Raw genomic sequence first — 21,255 nt, forward strand, 5'->3', positions numbered from 1 at the left:
CAAATAAACAGTTTTGCATCAATCTCTGTTATATCTTATTAATAAATAATGGTATTGTATAAACATTGATTACTAATTGATTGCATAATGTTTTTTATGTGGTTTAATATTTCTAGACAATCACATCACACTCATCAGTATGAATTGTATGTGTGTAAGTATGTGCTGGTGTTAGTGTGAACATATAGAGAGTGAAAATTAAAAAAAAATTGTTAGTATAGATCATTTAATTTGCCAATTATTATATTGTTATCTCAAAAAAAATTAGTTGGAATTACAAAATGAAAGGATTTTAATGTTGTTCTTCTGTTTGTTTGTTTGTTTGTTTTATTCATTTACTGATGTACCTAAAGTATTATATAAGCATGCTCTCTAGAAGACAAGGTTGTATATTAATATTTATATACAGTATATTCCATCCCCTACTTTAACATTTACAGTTTCCATTTCATGATCACTTTCATATAAAGACACGTGCCATCTGGTTAGCTTTTACTTGTTGGTGTGGCTAATCAGTGCTCCTGCTGCTGCTCTCTGGATGTGACCTTTAACTTTTTTATAATGAAATACTGTAAAAATCTACAACTCCATGCTTGATAAATACACACCTCTCAGAGTTTGTCAAACATGCAGCCGATGTAGCCTCACGCCTGCTCTGTGAGTGAGTAAACAACTGTCAGACCAAAGCTTGTCAACTCTGAAAATCTGTATTTGTAAAATCAACACTTGCTAAAACTAGAAGATTTGCTGTGACTGTTCAACTCACCCTTCACACTGAAACGGTTAGTTTTAGAGCAGGTACATATAGTGTATTCTGTATCAACATCTGATGTGTTTAAAGGGTGGGAGCGAGGGTTGAAAAGGTCTCCACATGGACTGTTGGTGGCATTGATTAATGGTGCTCATGATTTAACACCTGCTGTTTTAATGTAGCCACTGTAAGAAACTGATCTCAACACGCTTGCGTGAGCGGTGTCCCCATTTTAAATAGCTGCCTAAATTTATCAGCTTTGTGGAGGTCACTTCAACCTGTTTATGTCGCTTCTTGTTTTGGCACAGAAAGATATATTTTTTTGTCTTTAACAGCACTGAATGTGTGGAAATACAGACCTTGTGCATCGTTTTTCCATATGTATTATGAAAGTATAATGCATAAGTATAATGGAGGTGGTTATACAATCATTTCATGGATATTTATGGAATCATTGTCTATTTTTTTTATCGCTGTCAAATATTCATCTAAGAAGAGGAATGACAAACTGACTAAGACTGTTACAGCATTAAAGCACTGTTATGTAATTTAATAGCAATGAGAAATAGGGACATAGTGAAATAATTCAATAGTTTACTGCTGTTTTCTCTTTGCAAGGCAGCAGATACATCCATACAAGTTACAGAGCCTTTACTGAAGTAAAAGCACCTGTACACAAAGCAAGGCAAGACAAGGCATCGTTATTTATTTCATACCAAGGTAACTCAATGTGCTTTACATAAAGACAAAACATTATTTAAAAACAGTCTAAAAACAAAATTAAGAATAAAAAGAAAAAAGAAAAGAAAATAGATAAAGCTATGAGCACATGAAAAGAGAAATGTTTTCAACCTGGATTTAAAAGTGCTCACAGTTGGGGCTGATTTCAGATCTGCTGGTAGTTTGTTCCAGTTGTGTGTAGCATCACAGCTAAATGCTGCTTCACCATGTCTAGTTTGAACCATGGTGAACTGAGTCAGTAAATCTGAGAGCTCTACTGGGTTTATACTGTACTAACATGTCATTCATGTATTGTGGACCAAAACCATTCAGTGATTTGTAAACCAGTAGCAGAACTTTAAAGTCTATTCTGGTGCTGAGTGGGGGCCAATGTAAGGTCTTAAGAACTGGGGTGATGTGATCTGATCTCTTTGTTCTGGTTAAACTTGAGATGCAGCTGTTTGATACTTTTGGGGGAGTCCAGTCTAGTCTGATCTTTGTTCTCTTTCTGTGAAAGACTGGATACTTTCTTAAAAGGGCCCCAACGAGACGCTGCCTGTTTGAATGGGGCCGCAAGCCAAAAATCACTAATTTAACCTTCACAGTGTGTTTTATGTCAAATATAAATGAATGAAGTAACTGCAACAGTCAAATAAACGTAGAAAAGTAAAAAGAACACTATTTCACTCTGAAAAGTGGAGCAGAAGTATAAAGTAGTGTGACATGGAAATACTTAATGAAAGTACCTCAAAACTGTTCTTACAGTAAGCACTGTACTTGAGTAAATGTACTCATAAAACAAATTATTTCTAAGAGGCTGCACCGCATAAACGATGACACTGAGGGTAAAAGTGGGATTTGAGGGCGACAAAAGCTTTTAACCGATGGCCCCTGTCCTTGATACTGCTGTCAGTGTGCCCTCCACATGGAGCAACTGTTGGCCCAACCCCTCCCTGCTGCATACCACCAATCTGGGGCCCCATCCAGAAACAACACTTGTGTCTTCAACACTTTGACAGAGCTCTAATAACTAGATCATTACTGTGCGTGTTAACACTATTCAGCATTGTCCCTGATAGCAAACTAAACTTAAACTATTATTGAACAACCAACCCTTCATAAATCCCCCACGCAGGTCCCACAAGGCCCAGTGGTGTCAGTGGATCAGATTAGACTGACTAACCCTAAACCAAACTACATCTACAGAAGACTGGATCAACTTGTAGTAAATTCTTTTAGCTGACTGGCACCAGCTGGTGGGGAATATTTTTCTTCATCAAGGAAAGGCAGCTGCACTCGTGGCATTCTCGCGTCCACAAATGTTATTAGTGCCAATATTAAGTAGCTCAGTACATTATCCATACAATATTTATTCCAGCGTTCTTTGCACACCTAAAGAGCACCACATCCCAAGTGTACCTGTACGCAGTGTGTCCATTTGCTATCTTCATTTTGCTTTTATTTGTTCGGAGTTATGTTTCTTTGTATATTCCTGCATGTTAACCCAGGTATGGGGTATTATATGGACCCTTAAGTCAAATATCCGAGAGCCAGCTAAATTAACTTGCCATATAAATACCACAAAACCTTGCAACCAGTGTCTATTCACAATAAGAACTGTATACAAAGGTATATGAGGGACAACTGTGCTAGACAGTAGGCCAAATACTTCATCTTCCTGTAATATGTTCTGAGAAATGCTACGGGTCTCAGAAAATGCAGTTTTGGGAAAGTCATGGAGGGGAGCTGTTCTTCCAGGAAAGGTGCTGAATCTTGGCACTAGGTTAGTTTCATATAAGGCCTCGTGCTTCAAGTATAAGTTACAGAATGTCTGATTGTAAAATGGCACGCAGCCTTCCCACACTTGACATTCACAGCAGAGACAAATCATCGTGGGATTTTCCTTGGGACCCCCCTTCCCATCTCTCTCTCTCTCTCTCTCTCTCTCTCTCTCTCTCTCTCTCTCTCTCTCTCTCTCTCTCTCTCTCTTTATCTATCGCTCTCTTCTCTCTCTCCCTCCCTCTCTCTCTCTCTCTCTCTCTCTCTCTCTGTCTGCTTGTCACTCTCCCTCCCCCCCCCTCTCTCTCTCTCTTTCTGTCTGCTTGTCTCTCTCTCTCTCTCTCTCTGTCTGCCTGTCTCTCTCTCTCTCTCTGTCTGCCTGTCTCTCTCTCTCTCTCTCTCTCTCTCTCTCTCTCTCTCTCTCTCTCTCTCTCTCTCTGACTCTCTCCCCCCTCCCTTTCTCACCCAGCTCGCTTTTCGTCCTCCTCGTCCCTCCAGCCAGCCAGAGTTTTCCGTCCTGTGTTGGGGATAACATCGTAAACGAGGACCACCTGACGGTAAGACGGGACTAAATGGAAGCAGCGGAGGAAACTCTCACTTACCGAGATGACACCTTACTTCACAGGAAGCTGCTCCCAGAGAACAAGCATAAGGACAAATCGGACAGTAAGGGTCACGCCATCGAGACAAAAAGCGACGAATCCAACTATGTGGACCTGGACATGAAACCGGACGACGCAAAAACAGTGAAAGTGACTTTCACTGGCGAGGGAAACCAGCTGTCTGTTATCAAATGCGACAGTTCCGAGCAAGGGGAGCATGACGAGGAGGGTAAAATCATTTCAGAGGACTTTGTTGAAGAGCAGTTAGAGGACAAGAGGGCCACCGTCCCCGGGCCTGTTTCGGGTGAGCCTCCTTTGGAAACTCTGACCAAACTTCCCAACAGGGATCAGGACTCGGAGAATGAGAAGCAGCGCCAGGCCGAGCTGGAACCGAGTGACTGCAGTGAACATGTGTGCAGTGAGAGTGATGAGCTCCAATACACGGACATGTATTTGAACAGCAAGTCGGAGTCTGACGATGGTGCCAGCGCTGTGCTGTCCGATCACTGCGGCTCCGACACCGTGGAGGACGAGTCCCACTATATCACGACGCACGAAATCCAGTTGACGGAGCTCGACCACGACGTAGATTACGACCTGGGACGGGGGACCTGTTGGGATTTTGAAGACGACAATCTGGTTTATTCATTTGTGGATTACGCGTCTTTTGAAAGCGATGAAACGCAGGAGGGGACGTTGATACTGGAGGGCAGGAGTCAGGCGAAAGTGCAGTCTAATCTTGGTGGAGCCGTTGTCAGCACCGAGCAAGAGGACAGTGATCTTTGTGACTCGGACAAATGCGCCAGCTCTGATGAAAGTGAGTGCAAAACCCCTAGCGAAGACGCCAATAAGGGGAAAATCCGTTTGTCAATAAAAACATCCTCCAGAGCGGTGAACGAACCTGTCAATTTACTTGACAACAACACCCGTGGGTACACAAAACACTTTGGTGACGAGAGTCACTTCTCATTCGTGAGCTCCGGCGCCAGAGTGGGGCCCTTGTGCGACAGAGCCCAATACTTCATCCCTGCTCCGGGCCGTCAGCACCTTGCATCCAAACTGAGACGGAAAGATATTAATGAGTATTCCAGTGGAGCGTCCAGCTCCATCAGTGAGCTAGACGACGCCGACAAAGAGGTGCGTAATTTAACTGCCAAGTCTTTCCGGAGCTTGGCATGTCCATACTTTGATGCCATTAATCTTAGCACCTCTAGTGAGTCCTCTGTGTCTGAATATGGGCTAAATAACTGGTCAGCTTATGTGGACTGGAATTATGAAAACATATCGCAGGAAAAAGAGCGGAGCGTAATTGCGCACAAGACTTCGAGCGCAACTTGGGCAATGAATAAGGCTGTGGACAGTAAGAGGCATGATAAGTCCATAACCGGCATGAAAGCTCCACAAACTAAAATGTACGCACTGAATAAGAGGACAACTTCTCAACAATCATCCTCTTCCAGCAAAAATATCGAGGTTAACGATTCCGTTCAGCCAAAGCAGCGTGGAGTTCTGCTGAATTTTCGCTGTAATGTTGAAGCGCCTGAAGGCGCCAGACGTCCAAAATGCTCCAAGAAAGCACGATCGAACGAGGCTACTGGGACTGTGTTGGCCAGGTCTGCGTGTGAGATGCAATATCATCACTCAGATAGCAGTGAGGATACACACAAAAGAGCAGTTTTTGCATCAAGTCTTTTGAAAAATGTGATTTCCAAAAAGATGCAGTTCGAACAAGAGTGCAAAATGGAGAGGGGTGAACTTCGTGGCACGCACTCAGCATCCTCCCCGAGTTTCCAATTCAAAGATCAAGACGGGATGAAAGAAGGGAGCCAAGGAAGAGGCTTAAAAAGGCAAACATCAGAATCAAGCTCAGGTTTTACTATTAATTCTGCTGATGATCAATGCCCTGAGGGCAGCACACCCAGTTACCGTGAACCAGCAGAGGAGCAGAAAAAAACACCAGATGATTCAGAAAAGGGACAACAGGAGCCTCCAAAAGCATTGCTCAGCCATAGTCAAAGTAGTCCATTTAGTTCACTGAAAGAAGAAGAACCAGAACCTGTAAACAAGACTGATCCCAAATCTGTAACTGACACACAGACTACAGCAAAAGGATTAGACACCAGCAACATGCTGACAAAACTGCTATTTGTTCCTGTCACAGGCGCACATGCTGGTGCGCAGAAATGTGAAAAAGAGTTTAAAATGGGCAATAATGGAAACATAGTAGGCAAAGATGAAAACGAGAAAGGAGGAAAAACCCCTGAGATAAAAATATGCCTGAGGAGTTTGAAGGAAAACAAAGGCTGTACACTGAATATCGCCAACCTGTTAACACCAAAAATAAGTATTAACTCTGTGAACACTTTCAGGGCAGCAGGTGATGCCAAATGCCACATTTGGTCCCCTGCGGATAAAATCCCAAACTTCTCCGTTAGAGACATAAGAGATACTAAATGCAAGTTTCAAACACCAATATATCAGGTCAGAGATGTCCGTAAATTGGTAAAAAGTTCCTATCGCTTTGTTTCATTGGAAAATAGTGAGAGTAAATGTTCTTCAGCAGCTGATAAATGTGAGGCCACAAAAGAGCCAGTAAAGCATGTATCACCATCTCCTATTGTGATTAAATGTCACTCTGTAAAAACAGATGCTAAACAACAGACGGCTGAAACCTCTCGAAGTGAAAATATACCATCACACTGCACAGGTAGGGTGCCACTTGTTACATCTAAGCAGCTACACCATGACCAGTCAGAAACTCAGCCAAACATTGAATCTAGGCTGACAAAACAGAGACAGGAAAAGTTTGCATGTGAGACGTCTGAAAGAAGAAACGAGCCCAAAATACCAAAACAGGCCGCGTTAGAGAAGCTTAAAGCTGCGGTCAAAACAATGGAGCAGCTTTATGTTTTTGATAGAAATGAATGGAAGCGTAAAAGTCAAGCTCCCCAACCAATCACAGACAGTCATGTATTGTCACTTATTGCCAGTGAGGAGCAGGGAGCAGAGGAGCTGGAGACAACGAACGCTGACAGGATTCCTCAGTCACAGGAACATAAAGGAGCTCTGAATATTATACATGTTCCCTATAATGATGACTCATTTCAAACACAATCACAGCAAAGTAAAACATTTAGTAACAAACATGTCCTTCATTTTGGCAATAAGACAAGGGTCAGCATTAGTTCAGTTAGTAACCCTATTCCACAAAGCTCCGGGCTGCAAACATCATCGACTATGAAAAGCTCCAAGACACCGGTGGCTCCACTGTCGGTGAAAATCGAGCCCCCGAAGCACGGCCAGGTGGAGCAGGGAAAGGTCAAAATCATTCCCACTAATCCCACTGTCGCACAGGCCTGCTCAGACTCTGAGAACTATTTGACCATACCGGGGCTTGGGTATACGAAGGAAATCAAACTGCTGAGTCAAGAGCCTGTTTTGAGGGAGGCGAGTTCAAACCAAATTACAACAGGTGACAGGAAGACACCTGAGCAGAAAAGGTCTCCGTTATATATGGAGTACCCAGCTGCAAGCATCTACCATCACTCGGGGGCAACAACGGGGCCTCCAGCACAGCAACAGGTGTTGTGTTTTTCTCCATCTGTCCCAACTGTGTCCCCTACTCCTTCTGCCGGAGAAGCAGTTCCACAAACCCAGCGCAAGATGCTTTTGGATCCCACTACAGGGCATTATTACCTGGTGGAAACTCCCATACAGGCCACAACAAAGAGACTATTTGACCCTGAGACAGGCCAGTATGTGGATGTGCCAATGCCCCATTCTCCTGTGCCACCTGTCAGCCCTGTGCCTGTCTCTTTGTCCCCCTTGGCCCTGAGCCCAGGAGCATACGCCCCAACCTACATGATCTATCCAGGCTTCATCCCCTCGCCCACTCTGCCAGCCCAGGCAGTGTTGCCACAGTCCCCTTGTCACTCTGAGGATGCAGGTGGAGTAAAGGTCAAAACCGCCAGAAGCCCTAAGCCGGAAACGAATGCAACCGGTGCAGAGAGTGCATATTACAGCGCAAAAGGTGAGGCGCCACAAGGGCCACTGCAGCCTCCTGTAAGTTTGGGACATGTGAGCGCCAGAGGAGGCGCAGCGAGCTCTGACAGGAAGCCAGTTATCAGTATCACAACGCAACAAGGTCCAAGAATCATTGCCCCGCCCTCCTTTGATGGAACAACTATGAGCTTTGTAGTGGAGCATCGGTGACCAAGGAAACATCTCATCACACATGTAAGTTAGCACATAATCACATATCCCCTTCACGCCTACAATTCTTCTTCTTTGCGTCTGTAAGTGAATGTAAATGGGTTTAAAATGACTTAATATTTGAAATCAGTTAAAGATCTAAAATGGTAAAGACAAATTTAAATGTTGCACACAAGAATACTGTCAACTTCGAACTCTGAATCCATGAAATGCTTATGGTTAAATTGACTGCAATAAACGGTTGTGCGTGCCATTGTAAAGCAAGTGTGCAATTCAGTCACACCCATGTTTTTACATTTACAGTGCAGGGATGATCTCTGACAGACAGATAACTATCTATATATGGTATATATATATATATATATATATATATATATATATATATATATATATATATATATATATATATAAATATATATATATACATAGCTGTCTATCTTCCGTCTATATCAAGCTTAGCACACCTCAGGACAATTTTGACTGGTTTGAAGATATAATAACATGCCAGAGCGTTTTTTTTTTTTTCTTCATCCCACAGTGGTAGGCGGGCGTAGCCAGACTCCAGCACTGGAGCATGGTCTGGCGATGCAAGAATACATTCATCATAAAGTCACAGAGGGGTAGAAAGTACTGAGTATAGGAATTATCACTCGAAGTTTATATGTTACTCAGTTTAAATATTTTATATTTTTTCTTATATTTCATGTTCACTTGGAAGGAAGAATATACATACCTTGAAAGACTTACTTACTTATTTTAACCCAAACCACAATCTTTTCCAAAACCTAATCAAGTAGTTTTGTTGCATAAGCAAGTTCTACACTACTGGGGCTTGTACAGGTGCACTGATTGCTCGTGTTGCCGTCCGTTGGTAGGATAACTTTTTGGGAGGTATCATACCAAGTATTGTATGTGTGAATTTGATACTGTGATACTCTACTTAATAAATAGCTTTTTTACACATCATATTTTTTATCATTTTCAAATTTTTTTTATAATTTTTAGGTCATTTTGAGATGAAGTCAAATAAGAAAATTTGTGAATTAAAGGTAATTGTTGACCTTGGGAACAGTACAGTCTTAGCTCAAGATCCACTTACTGGCTTTTATCGGCGTCTCACTGATCTTCATCAGCGGACCACTTGTGGTAAGTGAACCTTGAGCTATAGACATTCATGTGGACCTGCGTAAAGGTCCTGAGGAGTTTTCATATTTTTTGGGGGTTGTAAACGTTGCTAAAGCAGCAGCCCAGACTGCTTCAGCAGTGGCATGTCAGTGTTAATAGACATGCAGTAGCTTCATGACAGGTAACCTGACTCCACTGGGCATGCTAGGATTTTCAGCCTCGGCGAGTCGGTTGAGTTCCCTTTTCTATGCATTACACATCGTCGGGCTATTTTAATAGTGTGAGACGAGTTTGTTTACATGGTTTATTCTCAGGGTTGGAAAGTGTCACAGGAAAGTATTCCAGTCAATGACACCTTACATCAAGTAATTTTATTGCTTCAATTACTTGTATAACTTTACATTTCATTAATGTGTATGTTCCTGAAACCTTTCTCCAGGATAAATGAGTTGGACATAATCCTTATTGCATATCAGTCCACAGTTGAAGTAGCCTACAAAAGAATAAGAAGAATAAGATGCTTAAAAGTTCAGTTCACACAAACAAGGAAAAACAGATTGTCCCACTCTCCCTTATCTTGGAGTTTCCGTTTTATTTGCAGAGGTTTTTAGATTGATAAATGACAAAAATGGTGCTGTCATTTTTTGAGATGGTTTTAAATTTACATACATTTGAGATCAAAATTAGAGAACAAATGATTGATTCTTTATTTATTCTGAAATATTGTTATATATTAAAAAATGATAGGAAGTGTTGAGGCCCTTGCTTGGAATGACTTCAGCACATCTGCGCCAAGAGGAAATCACTGGTTTCTCACACTTCTCTGGTTTGATCTTGGTCCGATCTTCTTCAGTCTCTCCCACAGTTTAGTAACCAGAGATTCTTTATGGGGTTTAGATATGGACTCTGGGATGCCCATTTCATTGTTTTAATATTCTTAGCTTCAAGGAACTGCATATTGCGTTTGCAGTGTGACAGTGTATCTTGCATGAAAATTGCAGTTGATTGGGAGACAATTGCTGAAGGTATTGCATTTTGCTAAAGAAGTTTAACATAAACATTTGCATTCACGCTGCCATGTAGTTGCACAAGAGGCCCAACTCCTGCTGCAGAAAACAACCCCTCAAACCATGACACTTCCTCCTCCAAATTTAACTGACTTCTTCACACACTTTGGGTTCAGTCTTTCTCCAGTCCAACACCGAACATAATGTTTCCCATCAGACCCAAATAAATGAAACGCACTCTCATTACTGAAGTCACTCTGGACCAGTTCTCCTCTGTCCACACAACATGCTCCTCAGCAAAGGCAAGTCTCGCCTTTTTATTCTTTCTGCTGATGAGAGGTTTGGTCACTGCAGAGTGGACTTTCAGTCAAAAAGAGACACTGTGTGCCAAGACATCCTTGCCTTGTTCAGCAGTGAACTGGTGAGCAATTTCAGCTGCAGTGTTAATAGTCTCGAAATCACAGACTTGAAATGCCCAACCTCTCTTGCAAGGTTCGAGAGGGTCATTCCTTTGGCCTTTACTTAGACAACCTGCTGTCACAGGGTTTCAGTCACCAGATAATTAGGGTGTGTCGAACAATAAAGTACATTGTCACCAGGTGCCAGATTAACACCAATAACTGGGAGGTATCTGAAAGTGTTCTCTAATTTTTCTCACTACTTTTATCACAAAATAAAGGTTTTTGTTGAAGTGCCTTGGTTATTAAAAAAAAAAAAAGAAAAACATGCCAGTACAGCAGTGGTATAGGCACAACTGATATTCTATCAAATTATGAATAGTAAAAAATGACCAGTATTTCAGAATAATAAGTGTTGATAACTTGTTCTCTAATTTTGATCTCCATTGTATTTATTTAAGTAGGTGAGGTTTGTTGATTATCTTGAGCAGCCAGGAAATTGTTTCTGGTATCACAAACGAAATACAATTCATCTCTACTGAGTAGCATAAGTGTTAGTGCCAGACATCTAAAAACCTCAGTAAATGAAACCAAACATTTCCACATGTACAGACTGTGGTCATTTTGGTACATGTCAGATGGTACCTGTCAAGCGGTCATGTCTAGATGGTGACCCTAGATTTGCGAAAACTTGGGAAAACTTTCACGAGACTCATTTCCCGACCACCTATACTAACCTTGACCATTCAATGCCTAACCCCAACCATTCAAAGCTAATACATACTCTTAACCATCTTGTGACACTTGACACGACTGTGTCAAGCTCATGTTGTCAGTTTGTGTTTTCAGGGTTAGCACATTTTCACATCCATCAGCTCGAGCTTGACTTTTAGCTGCATTGTATCGACCTGTGCTGTGATTTGGGCTTAATGCTTCTCTACAAATGCAGATGTGTGCACATCCCAGTCCCAAGTCCACTTCAATAGCAGAAATTCCTGCAGTAAAAGTTACTAGTCCATTGTCGTGTTACTTAGGGTTGTAATAAAGGACTGTATAAATTGTTGTTGGGATGATCCTGATCTCTCTCTTGGCTCCAGGTGTGTCTGTCAAAACACTGCTGACAAGTCTACTTTAGTTTGACTGTTTAATCATTTCAAGCAACAGTACAGAACATGGGCATTGCTTTGTGTGAGTGGTTCTGTCCAGAAAAAAGGAACAACCTATTATCTTGCCCACATTACATACATAAATATATATCTACATGTGCACCTTTGATATTTGTAATAAATTCACACCTTTCTTCATATTATATGCAGTGTAACTAGTTAGCATAAACAGCACACTCACAAACTTAAATACAGAACAAATACATAGCTACACATCCATTTCTAGCTGACCAGTTAACAACCATATGCTTTAAGTTAGCAAGTAGCTATAAGCTAGGGGGCTATAGTTATCAACTTAACAACAAAGGATAATGCACTAGCAACAGAAATAATACGACTTACAGCTCACACAGATGCACACACACAATTTACGATGAAACCAATTAGCCTCTGACTGGCAGCCGCTCTCTCTCTCCACTCTGCACTCTGCCTCTGAACAACGTCATGCGCCCAGAGTAATCAATAACGACCTATGTCCCTTTCATACACAACTGCCTACACTGCAAAACAACCCTAGATGAAACACAATAAAACGTGTCAATATCGCCAAAGCATTTCAGTGATGGAGAGAAAATGTTAATAATAGTTTAGCCTTCTGTTGACTGTAGACAAAGGGTCATGGCTGCGATCAATTCATGTTTATGTTCACAGTATGTACAGTATATAGCTAAAGCCTTGAATCACAGTGTGTCATCTCAAAGGGCTTTACAGGCCCACAAGTTTGCAAAGAAAACAGGACGGTAATTCTCATAGAACGGCAGCTATATACTGTATACAATCGGAATCATTGAAATTAATGACTAGAACTCATGCAGGTTACTCTGTATGAAGCATTGGTATCTATGCATTTGGTTTTGGCTCTAGGCGGTACTAGTTGTCTAGTAGTCTCCTTAAGACTCAGTCCTCCTGGTTCCTAATTTGATATCCAGTAGACATTTTTTGGCGGGTCTGACAGGAGACAACTTCAATAACCCATCCAGCTTTAGATAAATAATTTTTTCTAAATGTAGTGAAGGGTCAGAAATACAGAAAGAAAGAAATGCAGAAGTATTTACAGTTTACACTGTTAAAAGCTGTAGCCCAAAGAAAAACCCCAAAACTTAAACTTAATTTTAAGTTTCTCATACAGTACACTCATACTTACAACTAGTCACAGTCAATTCTCAGCTAATGTGTCAGAGAACTAATACAACTGCATGAGCATGAGGGATACATGTCAGCTGGGTGCGTGGCAGTCAAGGGCCCAGCATGGGGTTGAGTAGTGGTGTGAAGAGGAACACAGGGGGTGTGCGCGCGCGCGCGCGCGTGTGTGTGTGTGTGTGTGTGTGTGTGTGTGTGTGTGTGTGTGTGTGTGTGTGTGTGTGTGTGTGTGTGTGTGTGTGTGTGTGTGTGTGTGTGTGTGTGTGTGTTTGTGTGTGTGTGTGTGTGTGTGTGTGTGTGAGTGTGTGTGTGTAACTGGTGGTGCTGGTGGGGGTGTTTGCGGCAGAGGGACTTGGGGGCATGGCTAGGATAGTGATGCAGGAGGAAAAGGTCAGGCAATGCAAAGTATTTGTTGTGCTGATGCAGGGAGAGGACAGCTGCTCGGGGAGATCAGATGCTGCTGCAGCTCGAGCTTGGGAGCGAGTCTGCAGGGCTGAGATGGGGTCAACTTTTAATAGCCCCCTCCCCCTCTGCTTTTTCCTAAATTGGGAGAAGGAGGTGGAGAGGGCTATAGACCTCCAGCACTTCTACATAAACAATCAAGGGGCATAACCCAGCAGTGATTTGGCTGAATCTGGTAAGCTTCAAAAACAGCAACTGCAGGCTGAAAAGTCACATTACGAAAGGGAAACAACTTTTATCATAAACTGGACAAAAACTAAATATTGCTAGTATAACTGATTTTATGTCTTTTTTATGTCATCTCTAGACATCTCCATTGAAGAATCTGCCTTCATTCACCATCAGGACAGTTTTCACCCCACCAGCCTGTGATCTACTTCCCAGGACAACATCCAACAACAACAATTTCTAACCCCACTCTGTTGTGTTGTTTATCCTTCAGCAGACATTACTGTTATCTGTATGCATTGCAGCACTTTGTAGGGTAAACATATTAAGCCACATCCTCTGGCTGATGCTCTGCCATGTTGCTATATGAATCTGCTTTGTAATACTTTCCATTCAGCTGCTGTCTAGAACTTTTGAAATGCTGTTTGAGCCCTACAACATGGATATTCAAAAGGAAACAATCCAGACCCTTTATTACAGTTCAGTGTTAGTCATTTTTGGCCAAGCCACTATTTTTTATGAATTTCTTGTTACCTTGTCTTAAAAGACAGACTATGTAACTTTTGGAAGGAAAAAAACACATTTATTTTACAAGTTAAAACTTGAACTCATATGCCATCAAACAAAACCTTGCCGAATCCAGGGATTTGCTGCTACATCATCTTTGGTTTGGTACAGCCATGTTAGCTAATGCAAGCAAACTTGATGGGTATTACTCTGTAACGGACATTACTAGGTCAGTACACCTGACATTGTGTATAAAGTTGTTCTGTTGTTAGACTCTGTTTTAAGATGTCACCAAGAAAGGGTTCAATGGTTTTCCCGCAAAATAAAACAAGCCTGCCGGCAAGTTCATCCCAGTGGCCCAGTGAGGTACTGCAAACTTAAAAAGTATTAAATAGTATTTCTGTGTGCAAAGAATTTACGCATTAACCACCATTATTAAAAGTCCCACTTCCCGAAGAATTGTTCCTGCATCCCAGGAAAAGAAATTGGAAATTTAATTAAGAGTGGGCCATGTTCAAAGCCTCCATTGCAAAAGTGAAACAAAGTTGTTGCAAAAGGTTGCCTATGCTTACTGTTGGGGCAAACAAAGAACCCACCAGTGGACACAAGTGTTGAAGGAGGCTGTCAAACTGAGAAAGGGGTCATTTCAGATTTATTTGTCCCGAGGGATCCCTGATGCATCAGACAGGTATCAGGAGGACTGGAGCTTATATGTTCACAGACGGAAAACTTTGTGGGAGGAATTTGAGGAAGCCAGGGAGACTTTTGATCAACCTTGTCAGTACCCAATCTGTACAGGAAACCCAGTCAGTTCAGTTCCTCTTGGCTATCCTGAGACTAACCATTTGAGGTCATGCCTAACCTCAACAGTCTACACACGTGAGGAACAAATTTGTTTTCAGTATGGATCGGGCAGCCACAAGCCTCAAACAGGTTATGCCAAACTGTCGGATGACTCTGGAGGGTGAGGCAGGGTTTAGTTCTAATCCCATCCCAGGATGGGATTAGAACTGCCAACCCAGATTAACAATTTTTTTGAAAAAACACTTTGAGGAGCTCTAGAACCCAGCTGACACATTCTCCATAGAGAAGGCAGAGTTGGAAGGATTAGGGACAGCCTTGTCCATTTCACTAGAGGAGGTCACTGAATGAACTGACATCATGGGGCTGTCTTGATCAACATGTCTCCTCAATTTGAGGGCCAGTGCCTGTGGACTGGCTGGTCGGGGTAGTGGTTCCCGTTAAAGGAACTATTAACGGCCCATTTGGGAGAGGTGGGCTTTTGTAAAGCACGTTTGCAAATGTACACGCACGAGCGCGCGCACATGTACGAGCACGAGCACGAGTCCTATCGTTGGTATAATGCGGAGGTGGAGTGTTTACTGCAGATTTGGTCAGATGAAAATCTTCAAAACCAGTCGGACAAGACGCACAAAAACCCCAAGGAGCATCGAGCACCGCGATGACGTCAATCAATGCGTGTGACGTGTTACGGTGTGATGACGTATAGACAGCAAGAAGCATTCCGATGAGGCCCAGGTAGTGTGAGCACAAAAGGGCCTGGCCCACAGGGGTAGAGGGAGGGGGGGACAAGTATCCTAAAGCACGGGGCATGGTACGGATGGACAGTGTGAGTGCACCCTTAGTTCCAGGAGGAGCAATGCAGGTTCTGTCCTGGCTGTGGAACAATGGACCAGCCCTTGACCTTTGGTCAGGTGTACAGTGGTGACAACAAGAGTCAGCACTTCCAAGTCTGAGGCCATGTTGGATTGCGCTGTTCGAATTTTGAGTTAGGCATTGCCAAATGTTAAGTACTTCATGTGTCTTGGAGTCTTGTACACAAGTGAGGATAAGAATCAGAGATTGACAGGCATTGGATTGGTGCCATGTCAGCAGTAATTCAGATGCTCTGCTGGACTGTTGTGGTGCGGAGATAGCTGGGTCTCTGTTTACCAATTGATATATGTTCGAACACTCACCTATAGCATTAGCATCAGCTGGCTAATGACTGAAAGAAGGAGATGGTAGACACAAGCCACCAAAATGAGTTTGCTCTGCAGGGTATTTAGGCGTACCCTTAGGCTGCATTTGCACAGCTTCAGGCAGCTTCAGCAAATTGCTGCAGTTAGTGGCAACGATGGCCTGTTGGTGTGACGTCCTGTTGTGTTCTTTAACCCTCTAATGTAACAAAAGTCTGACAAAACTGGCCACTGCTGTGTGACGTCAGGTTACGTTTCTTAGAAAGTTGAGTCTATCTTGAGTTTTCACTGCACCCCATTGCATTTTTTTAGTACCCTTCTGCGACTTCCGCTACTTCAGACTAAATGCAATACAACCATTCAAAATGAATGGTAGAACTTGAGTTTTTGGTCTCGTCTGAACGCTCGCAAATCTAGGGTTGTCATCTAGACACAACCCCGGATCAACAGTGGAAAATGGATAGATGGATGGATGGATGGATGGATGGATGGATGGATGGATGGATGGATGGATGGATGGATGGATGGATGGATGGATGGATGGATGGATGGATGGATGGATGGATGGATGGATGGATGGATGGATGGATGGATGGATGGATGGATGGATGGATGGATGGATGGATGGACAATTATCAGAACACTCATATCTTGGGAAATGAAGGGGAATTCAATTTGCTATTATCCAGTGGCCACTATTTATCAGAAATCACATAGTCTTGCTTTTTTTAACATAATAAGATATTTACTTTCAATACGCCCGATAATATTTACAGTGTTTTCTGAGGACAGGGACCATTGTCTAAACTGAATTAAAAAATGCAGATTAAGGGGAAATCTTGAATCTCCTCAAGTTCATTCAGAGGAGGGATAAAAATTATAAATAAATTATATATATTATAACGATGTGGTAAATATTTGACATTGCTATGTATTGTATAACTACTTTTCAACACTAATTTTCCACATCCATGATAACATTTGCATGTTTTAGGAGTCAGGGCTCCTGTTCTACTTGAAGTATGTGTGACCTCTGTGTTAGACTCACAAATGCTGCTAATACATGCTCAAATGTAATGACATGATTTATTCTATATTTTAAAAGCACGCTCTTCAAATGTTAGAGAAAGGAAAAACAGATGAAGCAGAGCTGGGACTCTGCTTTTATGGTGTACTTAGGTCAGAATTTCCTATGTAGTGTTGAGCCTAATAAGTCAGAGCCAGCTGAGAAATTTAGAGGATAACTTCCTCTATTGGCGCTGGTGTATACACTTTACACTTTGTGTAATGAGATGAGTGCGTGTGCATCTGAATGGGCCCATGTTCGTGGCTCTAAGTTATGTATGGCATTTCAGTATTCTGTGAGTGTACAACAAGGAGTCATGTTACTTCACCGTAGAAGAGAGAGCACAGACTGCACATGTGTTGAGTGTGTCTTTACACTTTACACACAGCCATGTTTTCATTAAAATGACACATCAACTGACGACATCCATGTTACTGCTTTCAATAGGGTATAGTTCTTGGGTTATGTTTTCGTCTGTTCTGTTTCCTTTTGAATATACAGTGGGGCGGGTGATTGTGCTTTCCTTGACTCAGTTACCCCAGCAACCCATGTAAAACCAATGCAAACTGTAGATTGTTTTTTTTAAAGCATGTTTCAAATCCAAACACATATTAAAGGTATTTGGAGCTGCTGGTCAGTCTTTGTACCTTTATTCTGTAAAATACATGTTATGATGCCTCTGTGACAACAGACTTTATATATATTGCCCTATGCGTTGATTTCATTATAAGTGATATGAATTCATGCAGTGATTTGAAAGACGTGTTGTTGACTGTGCAGTAGATTGTACATGGTTTGCTCTCTAGAGCATTTTGAGGTGAAATGTGACTTAAATTTGTAAATTTGATTCATAACACATTGTACTTCTTAATAACAGTGTTTTAATTATCATTTCAAATGTACCCCTGAGGCAGTTGAGAGCAGTGCAAGTTAAACAGTTATTTATTCACAAATTGTGAATCTGTTGTTTAGAAATTACTTTTATAAAAGTAAAGCCGGAAATTGCGCCAAGTATCCAAAGAAAAGGAAAAAAATCAGGAACTATGAGCGAGTCAAAATGAAATGATATAATTTACTACCTCCTTACAGGGTTTTTTTTTTTTTAAAGGAATGTGTTTAATCAGCAAGTTGCAAGTCAATTCACATTTCGTTTAATTCAGATTATTCATTAAAATACACATCATTTTGAAATCCTGTAAAAAGTAACATAGATAAGACCTACGTATATTATCCTTTTTAAGCTCATAAACATGAAACTCATAAAAACCATTCTCCCACAGGCCTTTTATTATTTCTTGAAGACCTTTATCTGTGAATAATAATGTACTTAATGCACTTGGATTGTAACTATTTTGTCACCAACACTGACATTGGTGATAGCAGGAGTACTATATGGACTTCTCAATTGTAAAATGAAACATTGTTAATTGTTTCTGCCCAAAGATGCACTGTAACATAGAAAATATATGTGTTAAAACATTCTTCCAGATGTCCATCAACAAACATGCTGACTTTGAGGTGAAATATATGAAACTGATTGTCTCAACGCTTGCTTTTGTATGTAGAAAGAGGGCTAACCGAAAGTGAGATGGTCTGAGACAAGTGTATTTATAAATGTTCAAAGAACAAGGGCACATATTTGAATGAAATGCCTTAATGGCCGTTTAGACGTGGCCCCAGTGAAAGACAGAGGGCAGGATGACAGCGGAGATATGCCGCGAAAGGAGAATTGAGTGCTGCTGCGTTTGCACTTACAAGCTTGAAAAGTAATGAATATGATGAATGAGTGTAATGTAGACTGACAAGACTTCATGTTTGCAATAAATTCAAAATTAAGCAACTGAATGTGTGTGAATTCAAATCTCTTTGAGGTCCAGCTGTGCTTGAAGCAACTACACCTTGCTTCTGTCTGTATCACGTGACCACTGACAACCCTAGATGAAGTCTTTCTTAGAGAAATTAAAAAGTAAACATGTATTCGAATCACTCTTTTTTGGTTTGTGTTACAGCCCAGATACAGGGATGAGAAAATAGTAAAGAATAGTTTTTAAAAAAAAGTAAAAAAAGAAAAAAGAAGAAAAAGAAGAGGTATAGTATCTAATGAGGTAGTGTTGTTCTTATTTGTATGCTGTTAAACTGTGTGGACTGCTACAAATCTGAATTTCATTGTGTTTGAAATGAAATGACAGTAAAGCATCACATCTTATCAAACCTAATGGCTTTATTAATGATTAAACTATAAATTCCTCACAGAACAGTTATAAGCTTCTGGGCTGCCATGTTGTGAAAAATACCGTTGGCTGGTCAAACAGTCTACTTTATGAAGTGACAACAACATTTTCTTATTAAGGGCTTATAATAAATCATAAATTATTTACAAATAAAGCAATTATAATAGCAACCTATATGAAAAGCTGAATAATGAATAAGTTGATTTCATTTAACAGAAGAAAATATAGTTAATTGAAAACAAAACATTATGTTGTCCCTCAGTAAAGCTACTCTGACTGAAATGACTCATATTTTTAAAACAGAAAACTATCTTCTTTCTCAAACATGTTTGTATACTTTGACTATATGAATTGTTTCTGAACATAAGTGCACATTTTTATTCAGTTACATTCTGTGTCGATCATTATTATACGTATGATTTCCTTTTATCTCCCTGACCAGATTATCGCGGCTCGCTGCAGTTTTTAAGATAATTCACCACTAACAACATACAAAAAAAAAAAAATGACAAGGTTCAAAGGGAATCGAATAGATTTATGCCAACAGAAGAACACTTTGGCATCTGCCAGCGTGCAAGGTTAGCTTTCTGGTGACACTGAAACATCACCCGGGCCGGGGCTTAAGTTTAACCTGACAGTTTGCTGCTGTGTTTACACGGTTGCCGTGGATGCAGCGAGACTGGCAGACACTGGTTTGCCCCCAGCTGCTCTCGTGGTTTCTAAAGAATCTACATTAAGGCCCAGTTGTTGTATTTGGATGCCAGGAGAGGCTCTGATGTCACAGCTGTGACACAAGAAAAGTCAAGATTTATTGCCTCACCTAGCTGGATCAACAAGTGTTTGTTACATTTAGGTAAACGTTGTCTCCTTGGACACAACTATCAACACAAATGAGGTCTGTTGGTTTCTTTAAAAGAGTGCAGCTAACAAAAATACATGATAATGTGGAAAACCTTATCTTAAAAAATCTATTTCTCTTTATATTTCTGGTTAAAATGTATGAATTTGCCATCTTAAAGTGATATAGTTGGTGAATTCTGACTTGAAACCACCAAGAGGCAAATATTCTTCTAAGAGGCTGCAGCTATGCTAGTGGCCGTGATGTCTGCACAAATCTGATCCGTTCTACGCATGTGTGTAGATGGTTGACGTAAGGCATTGACCTTGAATGGTTAAAGGTCTCTAGGACCTGAACAGATAAGGTTTCCGCTGCAGATCGAGTACTATAGGCTGTACCATAGAAGAAGTGGAGGTAGCCACCGTGACGTCACCTGCTGGTTTGTGGACCTTTTGGCCCTTGGTTTTCTTTTTTGATACGAGGGTGGTGCTAACTGTTATGAGCGAACTCTAGTATTATTTCGCTAGCTTGGTTAGCAAGGTTTATCTGTAATTCACATTCACTGGGATATTAATTGGAATGCAAATTTTGGCTAGCGAAAGTGCTTAAAATAAAATATCCTACTCACAAAATGTTTCCACTGCACATTTATTGGCAGCCAGTTACAAATCTCAGTCTCAAGCAAAGTGATCCCTAAATATGGAAACAAAAGTTCAGAGTAGCTCAAAAGTCCTAAAACTAGACAGACAGAGTAATTACAGCCATATACAAAATACATATTCAAGTGTGGATGTATTTACCTTTGGAGATTTTCACCAAGTACAAAGTAAAGACAACACGCACACAAATTGTCTCCAAATCACGGCCATGATCATAAAAAAATGGGATTAATTGATATTACTCTGCTTAATAAGTTATTTAAATTGTTTGAACAGCGACACCATGACATAAAACAAAAAACTCCTCCTGTGTAAACAAATTTAATTAAAAAACAAAGGAATGTTGACAGAAAGGAGCATTTCTATTCATGGGGAGAGTTAATCCAATGTGTGATATTTACATGTATATCTTTACGAGAACTGTGTTGGGATAATTACAGTGGTA

At 41.0% G+C, this 21,255-nt stretch overlaps 1 protein-coding gene across 1 annotated transcript; it reads left to right on the forward strand.

Moving 5' to 3' along the window:
- The first annotated feature begins 3,770 nt into the window (after positions 1-3,770).
- LOC310965301 (uncharacterized protein C4orf54 homolog) lies at positions 3,771-16,501 on the forward strand. The gene is made up of 2 exons (XM_083938812.1): positions 3,771-8,088; positions 13,670-16,501. Exon 1 carries the CDS (start codon positions 3,823-3,825, stop codon positions 8,062-8,064), a length of 4,242 nt encoding a protein of 1,413 aa, XP_083794938.1. The 5' UTR covers positions 3,771-3,822; the 3' UTR covers positions 8,065-8,088; positions 13,670-16,501.
- The last annotated feature ends 4,754 nt before the right edge of the window (positions 16,502-21,255 follow it).

Source organism: Echiichthys vipera (genome assembly GCF_963691815.1).
Source record: "Echiichthys vipera genome assembly, chromosome: 2".
Lineage (NCBI taxonomy): Eukaryota > Metazoa > Chordata > Actinopteri > Perciformes > Trachinidae > Echiichthys > Echiichthys vipera.

Excerpts from the sequence above, each read along its gene's own strand:
- LOC310965301 (XM_083938812.1), top strand. The coding sequence starts at position 3,823 with ATGGAAGCAGCGGAGGAAACTCTCACTTACCGAGATGACACCTTACTT.